Source organism: Gracilinanus agilis, chromosome 5, assembly GCF_016433145.1.
Source record: "Gracilinanus agilis isolate LMUSP501 chromosome 5, AgileGrace, whole genome shotgun sequence".
NCBI classification, from domain to species: domain Eukaryota; kingdom Metazoa; phylum Chordata; class Mammalia; order Didelphimorphia; family Didelphidae; genus Gracilinanus; species Gracilinanus agilis.
The window spans coordinates 264,766,728-264,779,378 of NC_058134.1; the positions used below are offsets into that span (position 1 = coordinate 264,766,728).

At 38.1% G+C, this 12,651-nt stretch overlaps 1 protein-coding gene across 1 annotated transcript in view; it reads left to right on the top strand.

The window, feature by feature from the left end:
• The first annotated feature begins 2,448 nt into the window (after positions 1-2,448).
• Positions 2,449-12,651, top strand: part of ZFC3H1 (zinc finger C3H1-type containing) — a 100,980-nt gene continuing 90,777 nt past the window's right edge. Inside the window, exon 1 of the mRNA XM_044679194.1 lies at positions 2,449-2,589. Coding sequence (XP_044535129.1) covers positions 2,449-2,589 — 141 coding nt within the window. The remainder of the gene's footprint in view (positions 2,590-12,651) is intronic.

A 12,651-nucleotide genomic window follows, 5' to 3' on the forward strand; every position in this document is an offset into this window, starting at 1 on the left:
TTTGTTGGTCAAGACTTGCTTTTTTTCTTTTTTTGGATTAGCAAACACCTGCTGTTGAAATACAGAAAAACCCTTCTCCTATTCCCTCTGCCAATACCAGTCTTAAAGGGGCCGGTGACTAGATTTTTGGGAGTTTTGTAATGGAGTCAGAAAAGAATTGCATCTTTATTTCAATATATTTGGTCTCCTTTGGAATCTTTTGCAATCCTTCATTACATTGTAACCTCCTCGAGGACAGGGATTGTCTTTGTTCTCGTTTTGTATCTTCAACAATTAGCATGGTACCAGGCCCACAGTCACTGGATAAATGTTGATTGATTGATTGTGAATTTTATGCACCTAACCTGAGAAAGGGTCAATAAGCTTCACTACTGGGGCAGTTGGGTAGCTCAGTGGATTGAGAGTCAGGCCTAGAGACAGGAGGTCCTAGGTTTAAACCCTGCCTCAGACACTTCCCAGTTGTGTGACCCTGGGCAAGTCACTTGACCCCCATTGCCCACCCTTACCACTCTTCCACCTAGAAGCCAATACACAGAAGTTAAGGGTTTAAAAAAAAAACAAAACTTCACAACACTACCATAGGGGTCCATTAAAAAAAAAAAAAGAACCCTGAGAGGTTAAATGCCTTTTCAGTGACACATAGAGGCAGAACTCAAACCCATCATGTCTTCACTCCTGGGCTGGTTCTTTTGATCTTACCAAGAGTATACTCTAGATAAAGTATAACAGGACTCTTAGATGAAACTGTAAGCAAAGTGGCTTGCTTGATGATTGAATCCTGATTAAACCTTATTCAGTGGCTACTATAGCTACATTGTGCTAGATTCTGGGAATATAAAAATGGGCAAAAGATAGTCTCTCTGCTCTGCAGAAACTTGCATTCTAAGAAAGAGGCAAAGTTCAAGCATCAAAGTGTGTGTCTGTGTGTATATATATATACATATATATTCTTAGAGCCATAAAATTTTTGTAGATTAGACCAGTGATGTCAATGGAATAGGGAACTCCCATCAAGGAAATTCCTTTTATCAGTGAACCTGCACACCCATTCTTCAACTTGGCTTCTGGCACACTGAGTGGTTAAGTCATTTGCCCAAGGTCCTAGAGTCAGTCTATATCAGAGAGGGTCTGGAGCCCAGTTTTCCTGACTTCCAAGCACTGCTGTTCAGTAGGTCAAGGTGCCTGTGATCACGTAGCACACCAAGTCCTTCTATCTTCTACTTTTCTCCCAGTCTGTCCATGTCTGTGATTTCCATGATACTATCCATGTCAGCCTTGGCTGACCTCTTCTTTTTTTGCCTTTAATCTTTCGCAACTTTGGGGTCTTTTCAGATGAGTCTTCAGCCTTCTCATTATGTGCTAAAATATTTAAGCTTCAGCTTCAGACTTTCCAGAGAATAATCTGAATTTGTTTCTTTAAGTACAGTCTTCCCTCAATATATTGGTTCACTTATCCTTGCTTCACTGTATTGCAGGTTTAAAGAAAAATCTAATTCTGTATTGCCGAGTTTTTGCTATATCATGGGATTTTGCAGATGAATATGGTACTTGTAAGGGGTAAAAAGGGATTTTGGTTAGGTTGATATTAAAAGATTTGGTCCCCAGGGAATTAAATAATTATCAATCCCCAATTAAAGAATAACTTCAAGTCAAAGACTTTTATGGAAGTTTATTTATAAACGAGAAGAGAAAGATAAAATAAAGAAAATGAGAGAGAGTATAGGATAAGTAATCAAACACAGTAAGTAATTTGCTCCAGCCCCCTTGTTCAACGTAGGCAGATCTAATTAGTCCTCAGTTGAAGGGAGCTCAACCTTGAGCCCAAGGCCAGAGGGCCCAGAGGGCTGGAGATAAATAAAGCAGGAGCTTCAGTCACAGAATCTCTTTTTAAAGAGCAGTTCCTTTAGAGAAGTCCAGGAAGATTTAGTCTTTACACTCACCACGTGTGATTCTAAGGGAAAGATTTAAGAACAGTCTCACCAAGGTTTCAGGGTCCCACGTCTAGCACTCCTCCAGGTCCAGGTCACGATCAAGAAGAGCTCCTTCAGGTCCAAGACACAAACAAGAAGAGCCAAAAAGGGGAAGCCTTGGAAGTTCTCTTAATTTATCCAGGCCATTTCTTTCGTCATTTCCTGTGCCTTCCTCTTAGTTTATGTGGTCAATCACAATAGAAGCTTTTCTTAGGACTGCCTAGGGGGCAGTCAGTCAATTCTGATTCTTTACCCTTTTTCACACACGTGTGTCACAGACCTCCACAATAGAGAATTCAGTGGAATTGTTTACACTTTTGGTGATTAGATTTAAGAATGGGCCAGGTAGATTTAATTTCATTATCACTCCTGTGTTGAAAAAATATGGGGATGGATTTATGGTAATAATAATAATAGAGGCTATAAGCTAGAGGCTTTGAAAGGTGGATAGGATTTTGGTGTGAGAGAGAGCATACTCATGGCATCCGAGTACATTCTGAGGTGTTCAACTGCCAGTCTTGTCACTCAAAGTTGGTGTCCATCTTGTCCCCCAGTTCAATATAACAACTGTAACAATGGAAATGCAGTACACCACTACCGCTTGTGGAAGTTTGCCAAGGTGAGATTGCACACAGCCAAGGGCAAAGCCAGCGTTTCTGTATTGGCTGATAGAATGAAGGGTGACCAACCACAGCACTGTGGTTTATAAAGCCTTAATATAAATATATAATAAAATAAATATAATGCACTTATCCCAGGGGTCTTTGGAATGGAACTCTCACAATAGGTGAGGGATTGCTGTAGTGACAGACTGGATGTCCTCGCTGTCCAAGGGGCTTTCAAAAGCCTTCTCCAGGATCCCAATTCAAAAGGCTGTAATCTGAGTTGCTCAGTTCTGGACTCCCAGGCCACCTCTTTCTTCACTACCCTAGGCCAATACAAAATAAACACAAGGCAAAGGCGGGAGGAAGGGGGCACCAGTAGCCAGGGAGTAAGTAAGGATTAAATAAGGGTCAAGTAATTATGAATCCAGTTCTTTCTGATTCCAAGTGCAGTAAACAAAACTGACTTTTCTCCAAGGCATTAGGTTTATCTGGTTTGTTTATTAGGAGAGGCATATTAGTGCAGGGGATAGAAAGCTGGTTTCAGTCAAGAAACCACTTGGGTTCCAATCCCATCTTTGACATATGTCTGTGTCAGACATTGTCTGACATTTGCTATATAGGTTCTTCCATTCCTTCCTCCCAAACACATCAGGTAATATTGTATAGATTGCCCATGTGCTATCATCCAATGCAAATTCCCACATAACTCAAATTGTGAAAGAAGACACTTATTGCTTATACTACAGAAAAATTCACAAAGGAAATGAAGAATGGAATGTTTCAATCTGCATCTAGACTGCATCAGTTCCTTTTATAATGGGAGAATAGACACTTTTCTTCCTGAGTTCCTTCCAGTTGTCTTGGATCCTTGCATAACTGATAATGAAGTCATTCCCAATTGATCATCAGACATTATTGCTATTACTACATACAATGTTCTGGTTCTGCTCACTTGACTTTGAATCAGTTTATATAAGCCTTTCCAGATTTTTTTTGTGATCATCTTGTTTGTCATTTTTTATGGCACAATAATATTCCATCACATGCCATAACTTTGTTTACCATTCCCCAATTGACAGATATTCCTGCACATTCAGTTATAAGAAGTTATTTGAATAAAGTGTGGGGTCCAGAGTCAAGACCAACTGAATTCAAATCTGGACATCAGACACTTACTAACTAAAAGATCCTGACACTTAATTTCTGCTTGCCTCAGCTGCCTCATTAATGGAGGTAATAATAGCATTTGCCTCATAAGTTTGTTATGAGAATCAAATGAGATAATAAATGTAAAGTGCCTGGCACATAGAAAGTACTATATGAATGTTAGCAAGTATTATTATAATTATTATTGTAAATATTCAATTCTTTCTCTGCCAAAATGACATTTAAGTGAGCTGAGAATATTTTTCAAAACTCTTAATTTCATACTCAAGTCTCTTCAATTATGAGTTTTTCAAGTTTCAGCTGAAGTTCTTCCTTCAAAGATTTTTCCAGTTCTCCTTTTTCCTATATATACATCATAAATAGGAATTCTGTGAAAGAAAAAAAGGGACATCAAAAATATTGTGGGAATTAGAGGCTAACCTTTACAAATTTATGTTAGAGAAGGTATCTACCTTTAGCACCTGCCTCACAAAGTTGATAATGAGGCTCAAATGAGATATATGTACAACACTATGCAAATCCAAAGCTCTATAGAAGCATCAGCAATTATTATTATTGAGAATTAGCCATGGTACATTTATGAGAGTATTAGCTGAGTTAACCTGTATACAGTTGTTTATTTTATATTTTGTCAGTTGATAAACATTTATCAGTACCTACTATGTGCCAGGCACCATGCAAAGTCCTAGGGATACAAAAAGAGGTTAAGCACTATTACACAAGTAAAATCTATATCAGATTGTTTGCCATCTCAGGGAGGTGGGAGGGAGAAAGGAGAGGATTTGGTTCAAGCATAGAAAAAAACAAAGGTTGAAAAAAATGCTTTTCCTGTAATTGAGGGAAAATTTTTTTTTTAAATACCCCAAACAAAAATAGGTAAAAGACAATTCATGCTCTCAAGGAGCTCACAATCTAAGGGGAAAGACAAGTAAACAAATATGTACAAACAAGCTATATACAAGTAAAGGTAGGGAATAATTAAGGCATTGGAATTAAGAGGGGTTGGGAAAGGCTTCCTGTAGAAGATAAGATTTTAGTCAGGACTTGAAGGAAACTAAAGAAACCAGTAGGCAGAAATGAGGAGGGAAAGCATCCCTGTAGAAGATAAGATTTTAGTCAGGACTTGAAGGAAACTAAAGAAACCATTAGGCAGAAATGAGGAGGGAAAGCATCCCAGGCATGCAAGTCAGCCAGTGAAAGAAAATGCCTGAAGCTGAAAGGTGAAGTGTCTAGTTTAGGAAATAACCAGGAGGCCAGTGTCATTGGATTGAGGAATATGAGGGAGGGAATAAAATATAAGAAGACTGGAAAAGTGAGTGGGTAGGTGCAGGGGGAGGCATTAGGTTATGAAGTGCTTTGAACATTAGACAGAGGATTTTGTATTTGATCCTAGAGGTGATCCACGGGATCCTGGAGAAGCCACTGGAGGTTATTGCATAGGGGTCTGAGATGAGGGTCTGAAATGATCAGACCTCTGCTTTAGAAAAAACATTTGGTGGCTGAATGGAGGATGGACTGGAGTGGAGAGAAAACTTGAGGCAGGAAGACTCCCTCCTCCCCTCCACCCCATCTACACTCCCTCCCCAGGCTATTATAATAGTCTAACTGGGAGGAAATGAGAGCCTGCAAAAGAGAGATGGCAGAGTCAGAAGAGAGAAGGGGGTATATTCAAGGTATATTAAAGGTGAAATAGCTGCCCTTAGCTACAGCTTGGATGGGGGGGGGGGGAGGGAACATAATGAGAAGCTGTGAGTCAAGATGGCTACCACGTTACAAGCCTGAAGGACCAGGAGGTTGGTGTTGTCCTTAACAATAAGAAAGAAGAGGAGTGAATGAAGAGGAAAGATTTAGAGGGAAAGATACTGAGTCAAGTTTTGGACATACTGAGTGTAAGATATCTACTGGATGTCCAGTTCAAGATGTCTGGAAAGCAATTGGAGAGATTGGAGGTCAGCAGAAAGGTAAGGGCAGGATAGGTAGAATTGAGAATCAGCAGCATAGAAATAGTAATTAAATCCATGGGAGTTGATGAGATCATCAAGTGAAGTAATATAAAGGTAGAAGAGAAGAGAACACAGGTCAGAGGACTATGGGAGACTTAATAGGGGTGACCTGGATGAAGATTCAAAAAAGGAGACTGGAAAGGAATGGTCTGATAGATAGGAAGAAAATCAGGGGAGAATGGTATCTCAAAAAACTTGAGAGAAGAGGATAGCCAGGGGAAGAGAATGATCCATACTGTCTGAGGCTGTAGAGGGGTCAAAAAGAATGAAGACTAAGAAAAGATCATCTAGGTGATAACTGGTAACTTTGGAGAGAACAGTTTTGGTGGATAAGGTTGGAAGCCAGATTTAAGAAGTTAAGAAGTAAATGAGAGGAGAGAAAGTGGAGGCCCTAATATAGATGGCTTTTTCAAAGAGTTTGGCTGCAAAAGGTTGGAGTGATATAAAATGATAGTTAGCAGGGAGGATCAAATGAGAGGATTTTTGAAGGCTCTTTGCTGAATCTGTGCCATAACTATTGATTAGAGCTTTAAATCTTCCTAGGAAACTGACATTTAATTTAAATCAAATGGATCAGTGCTCTTTTAAATGTGCTCCATATGATTTTCTCATTATTATTATTAAAAATTCTCATCTTAGTTCTGATGAGTCAATAGTCTATACACAGACATCTGACTCTGGGATAGCTATTACATCAACAAATAAGTCTTTTTCTGTCTATTAAAAAAAAAACCCAAACACCTATTTCATTTGTTATGGTATTATTTCACATCTCCAGCACAGTATCTGGCACATAGTAGGAGCTTAGTAAATATTTATTGATTACCTGACTCAGCATGTTAGACACCTACCAATTCTTTCTTTTTAAAAAAATATTTATTTATTACCAATTACATGTCATAAAAAATTTCCATACAAGTTTTCCTAAGTTTTATGATCAAATTTATCTCCCTCCCTTCTTTCCCTTTTCTTTCCCCTCCTAGTGCTGGCAAGGAATTTAATCTGGGTTATACATGTATTATCATGTAAAACATATTTCCACATTGTTCATTTTCCTATGTGAATAATCATACCAAACATAAACCCAAATAAACAATTGAAAAATTGTATTCTTTCATTTGCATTCTGACTCTAACAATTCTTTTTCTGGAGGTGCATTCTTTGTCCCAAGTCCCTCAGAATTGTCCTGGATCACTGTATTGCCAATAATAGTTAACTCTATCACAGTGAATCATTCCATAAAATTGTTGTTACTGTGTACAATGTTTTCCTGGTTCTGCTTATTTCACTTTGCATCAGGTTATGTAGGTCTTTCTAGCTTTTTCTAAAATCATTCTGTTCATTATTCCTTATAGTACAATAGAATTCTATGACCATCACAATTTGTTCAGCCATTCCTCAATGGATGGACATCCCCTTAATTTCCAATTCTTTGCCACCACAAAAAAGAGCAACTATAAATACTTTTGTACAAGTAGGTCCTTTCCTCACTCACTCTCTCTCTCTTTTAATCTCTTGGGGATACAGACCTAGTAGTGGTATTACTGGATCAAAGGGTGTACATTGTTTTGTAGCCCTTTGGGCATAATTCCAAATTGCTCTCCAGAATGGTTATATCCATTCAGTTCCAACAGCAATGTGTTAGTGTTCCAATTTTGCCACATCCCCTCCAACATTTGTTGTTTTCCTCTACTGTCATATTAGCTAATCTAATAGGTATGAGGTGCTACCTCAGGGTTGTTTTAATTTGTATTCCTCTAATCAAGAGGGATTTAAAACATTTTTTCATTACTTTTGATAGCTCTGATTTCTTCATTTGAAAACTGTCCATTCGTATCCTTTGACCATTTGTCAATTGGGGAAAGACATATAATTATGAATTTGATTTAATTCTTTATATATTTGAGAAATGACACTTTTATCAGAAAAATTTGTTTAAAAATTTCCCCCCAGTTTGTTGTTTCTCTTTTAATCTTGTTTTCATTGGTTTTATTTGTACAAAATCTTTTTAATTTAATATAATCAACATTTTACATCTTGTAATTTTCTTTATCTTTTGCTTGGTCATAAATTCTTCCCTTTCCCATAGATCTGACAGGTAAACTATTCTATATTTCCCTAATTTATTTATGTCACTCCTTATGTCTAAATCATATATCCATTTTGACTCTATCTTGGCATAGGGTGCTTTCTTTCTTTTTAAAAAAAGAAAGTGTTCATAATACAGAGCAGAGATTCTTAACCACTTTTTTTTTTCAGTCTGGTGAAACCAATGGACCACTTCTCAGAATAACTTTTTTAAGTAAATAAAATGCATAGGAATAAAAAGGAAATAACTTATATTGAAATATAGTTATCACAATTTTTTAAAGTTCATAATTCCAGATTTGGAACTTGATAGGCTTGAAGCACCTATGCAATTTGCAGATCTTTTGATCTTTTTTTAATATGTAGATTGAATTTTTTTTTTAAACCCTTGTACTTCGGCGTATTGTCTCATAGGTGGAAGAGTGGTAAGGGTGGGCAATGGGGGTCAAGTGACTTGCCCAGGGTCACACAGCAGGGAAGTGTCTGAGGCCGGATTTGAACCTAGGACCTCCTGTCTCTAGGCCTGACTCTCACTCCACTGAGCTACCCAGCTGCCCATGTAGATTGAATTTTAATGATTGTTTTCTGACATTTTTTGATCCATGTTCTCTCCCTCCTTCCTTCCATTTCTCCTCCCTCCCCTCTATATCAGGTAATATGATATAGGTTGTACATGTGTTATCATATAATACATATTTTCATGTTTGTCATATTGTGAAGGAAGATATATTGCTCATGCTACAGGAAAATTTGTAAAGGAAATAAAGTGAAGGATGGTATGCTTCAATCTGTATCCAGACTCCATCAGTTCCTTCTATGGCAGTGGATAACTTTTCATCATGACTTCCTTGGAATTGTCTTGGATCCTTGAATTTCTGATAACAGCTGTCATTCACAGTTGATCATCATACATTATTGCTGTTAACATATACAGTGTTCTCTTTGTTCTGCCTATTTCACTTTGCATCACTTTATACAAGTCCAGGTTTTTTGTGGCCATCTTGTTTGCCATTTTTTAACAGCATGATGGTATTACATTATAATCATATGGAGAGGACATTGTGGGAAGATGGTAGATTAGAATGTGAAGCTTCCTTGTCCTTCGAATACCTCCTACAAATAATAAAAAATAATTCCACAGAATCAATGCTAAAAGTGGCAAAAACAGACAGGATTCAGGAGTGAAGCAGAATAGTTGGGAACAAATAGGGAGGAAGGTTTCTGATATCCGTAGGTGCAGTCCCACTACCACAGGCTTTGAGGGGCAGAAACACAGCAAACGATGTGGAATTATAAAGGGGAGGGGGACAGGACCAGCAACCTCATCTTGTTTGTGAACCCCTGAGCCTCCGTTCCAGAAGATACCAATGGAATTGGCAGGCAGAGGGCTCTGGGAGTAACCTTCCTGGAAGGAGCCATGTGGGCTGTGGCCTTGGCTCCAGAAACTCCTGCTAGATCACAGCTGTGGACTGTAGGAATAGACATTATAGAGTCTACAGGTGCAGGCCCTGAGGGTGAGGACATGAGCCTCCCTGCTAATGAAGGTCTTTGGAGCCCTGAGGAACTCAGACTAGATACTTGCTCTATGTCAGGCTGCAGCAGTAAGAGAGGAGGAGTTAGGAAGGAATGTACACCTGTGAATGTTGCTGAGGGTATGGGGCCCCATCAGCTATGGTCACTCCTAGTGGAGTGGAATCCCTGGTTGCTGCCACAGGGGGAGTCAGACTATGGCAGAACTAGTCAAAGGCTCTGGTTGGTGCACCTAAGGTCAGTCACTGACTAGGGTCTGAGTGGAGGACCTGGATTATACCAGACCTTGGACTATAAAAATTGGAATAACTAAATAGGGCCCAGGAAAAAAGAGACACAAAAAAAATCCTGAAACTTGAGGTAACATGCCCCAGCAGCACAGGAATCCTGGGGTTCTAGAAAAAAAGTAAAAAATTAAGTTTATTGGCCTGGTTGTTAAAATTTAAAAAAAAGAAAAGAAAAGAAAAGAAAAGAATAAAGCTACTATGGAGACAGAGAAGACTTCAGTTCAAACTCAGAGGACAATGAAGTAAAAACACCTACTTCAAAAACAGCAAAGAAACTCAATAAATGGCCATAAGTTCAAAATGAGGTTTTGGAAAGCTTAAAAAAGACCTCAAAAACCAAAATGAGAGTGGTGGAAGAAAAACTAGGAAAAAAATAAGAGCAATGCAATAAAATAAAACTAATTATGAAAGAAAGATCATCCAAATGGAAGAAGTTTCTGAACCTGCAAAAGAAAATACTCTATTACTACACCTTTGTAGTAGGGACCAAGACAGGTTCAGGAAACTAGGAGGAGCAGCTTTATATGAATTAGGAAAAAAATGTGGAGAGAGAAAGAAAGATACAGAGTCAAAAATAGATTTTGCCAAATCCCCTACCCAGGTGCTTTAGGCAGAGGTTTTATTAGGAGAATCCATTACATAATAAACATCTAGCAGATAAGGGGAAACAATACAAAGAGTCAATTCTAATTAACATTTTTGAATACAAAGTTTGGAAAAACCCCTGAATTGCTAAATTCTCATTACTGGTAGAGTTGATACATTTTATGGCTATGACTCAGGAAACAATTGAGGAGAGGAGAGATGGCTTTTGTGAGCCTAGACCAAGTATGCCTCCATAGATGCTAATATCAAGGATGTGTGTGATGCTCAAAAGGAATGCTAATGCAAACACATGCAGACCAGGCCAATAGCTCTTCTTGCCAAAGAACATATTTTTTAAGAATTTGAAAATTATCCCCCAAATTAATTTAGACAGCTAGGACCAAGTTAGCTCATGAAATTTCATAATGTTGCCACAGCAAGAGAATTGCTTCTGTAATAATCTCTTGTTTTTACTGAATCTTTTGCCTTTGTCTTGATTCAGTGTGCCAATTTCATTTACTTCATGGTACTTTATTTATAGTGGTTCTTACACTCTATTTCAAGAATTGGACAAGAGGAAGCTAATGATTTCCTAAGACAATAAGAAATAATAAACAAAAATCAAAAGAATGAAATAATAGAAAAGATTATAAAACATTTTATCACAAACTCAATGGACCTGGAAAATAGATCAAGGAGAGATAATATAAGATTAGTTGGATTCCCAGAAAGTTATGATCAAAAAGGAGTTTAGACACCATACTCCAAGAAATCTACAAGCATCCAAGTGTGAACTAATCTTGAAAGTATTGTTGATGTAACAATATGCTCATGTACCAGGCTTTATGATTGCATACTTAAGCCTTGTAACACAGTGTAACTCTGAGCTTATGTATGCTGACCACTCCCTAAGCCTCTAGTCCAAAGGTCAATTGGACCTCTGGGTGGGGCACTGAGTCCTAAATTATCTTAGCCTCCTCCTCTTTGATTTTGTGGTTGTGAACCGAACCAATGTTAAATTCTCTGCCATGTCACATGTTCATTAACTACCTTCCATCACTCATGCCTTGATTCTCCAATAAAAGATTGGGGACATGTGTAGCTCTCTCTTTTTTTCACCATCAGAGGAACATGCATTCTGGAGCCCATGTTATTGAACTCTTTGTCTCTGAGTCTTTCTTCCTTTATTGTGTCCCCTCTCTTTCTAAACCCCTTCACCCATTTCCCTCAGTTTCTAACTTCGCTTCTCTGGTGTTCACCCACAAATATATTAATTTGTGACTGCTGGCAGATACAAAATCATTAAGGAAAAGTGTCTTGAAATTCTAGAAACAGAGGGCAAAACAAAAATGGTAATTTTAGAAAACCAATCACCCACCACTGCTAAGTTCCACAGCTTCCAGGTGTAAGGATTAAAAATTAAAGGTTGGACTAAATGTATAAAAATGTTGTCGCCAAAAATATATTACTCAAGTCAGAATGATGTTTTTAATGTCAATTTATTTACATAAAGGAGAAAGAGTGAAAGCATTGGGTAAGAGAGAGAGAGAGAGAGAGAGAGAGAGAGAGAGAGAGAGAGCTGTCGCTTATACACAACTAGGCAGGCCTTCAGAGGCCCCAGCAAAGGGGTGGAATTAAACAAGGGTTCCAGCCATGAGGCCTTCTCCAAAACAGAGGCCTCTCCAGAGGCTAGTCCCTCCAGAAAGCCAGGAAAAGGAATCAGCCTTTTCACTCACCCATGTGGTAGTTCAAAGGAAGAGATTCAAGAACAGTTTCACCATATCTCAGGGTCTCAGGTCCAAGAAACAGATCCTTTACCAGCCTCCAACTTGAACTCCAACTCGAACTCCAATTCCAAAGAACTTCCCTTATAGGAAGTCGCCACTGCTTTTAAAGACAATTCTTTGCATCACTTCCTATGCATTCCTTTCACTTTATATGGACCAACTATAGCTTTAGCTTTGCTTAGGACTGCCCAGGAGGCAGTCAGTTGTTTCTGATTTGTCATCCACTTTTGCACACATCGATCACAGACCTCCCCCACTTAAGGATAAAATGGGGTGTATACACTTCTAATGATTAAATCTAAAAATAGGCAGGGGAGAATTAATACCATCTTCACATAGGTTAAGGAGCAAATGCTATAAACAACAAGAAAAAAAAGACAATTTAAATAGTGTGGAGCTATAGTCAGAATAACACAAGATTTAGCAGCCACAACATTAAAAGCACACAGGACATGGAACATGGCATTTCAGAGAACAAAAGAACTGTACTTACAACCAAGAATAAAATATCCAGCAAAACTAAACATAATTTTTTTTTAGATTTATTTATTTATTTATTTATTTTTAACATTTATTAATATTCATTTTTAACATGGTTACATGATTCATGCTCCCCTTTCCCCTTCAAC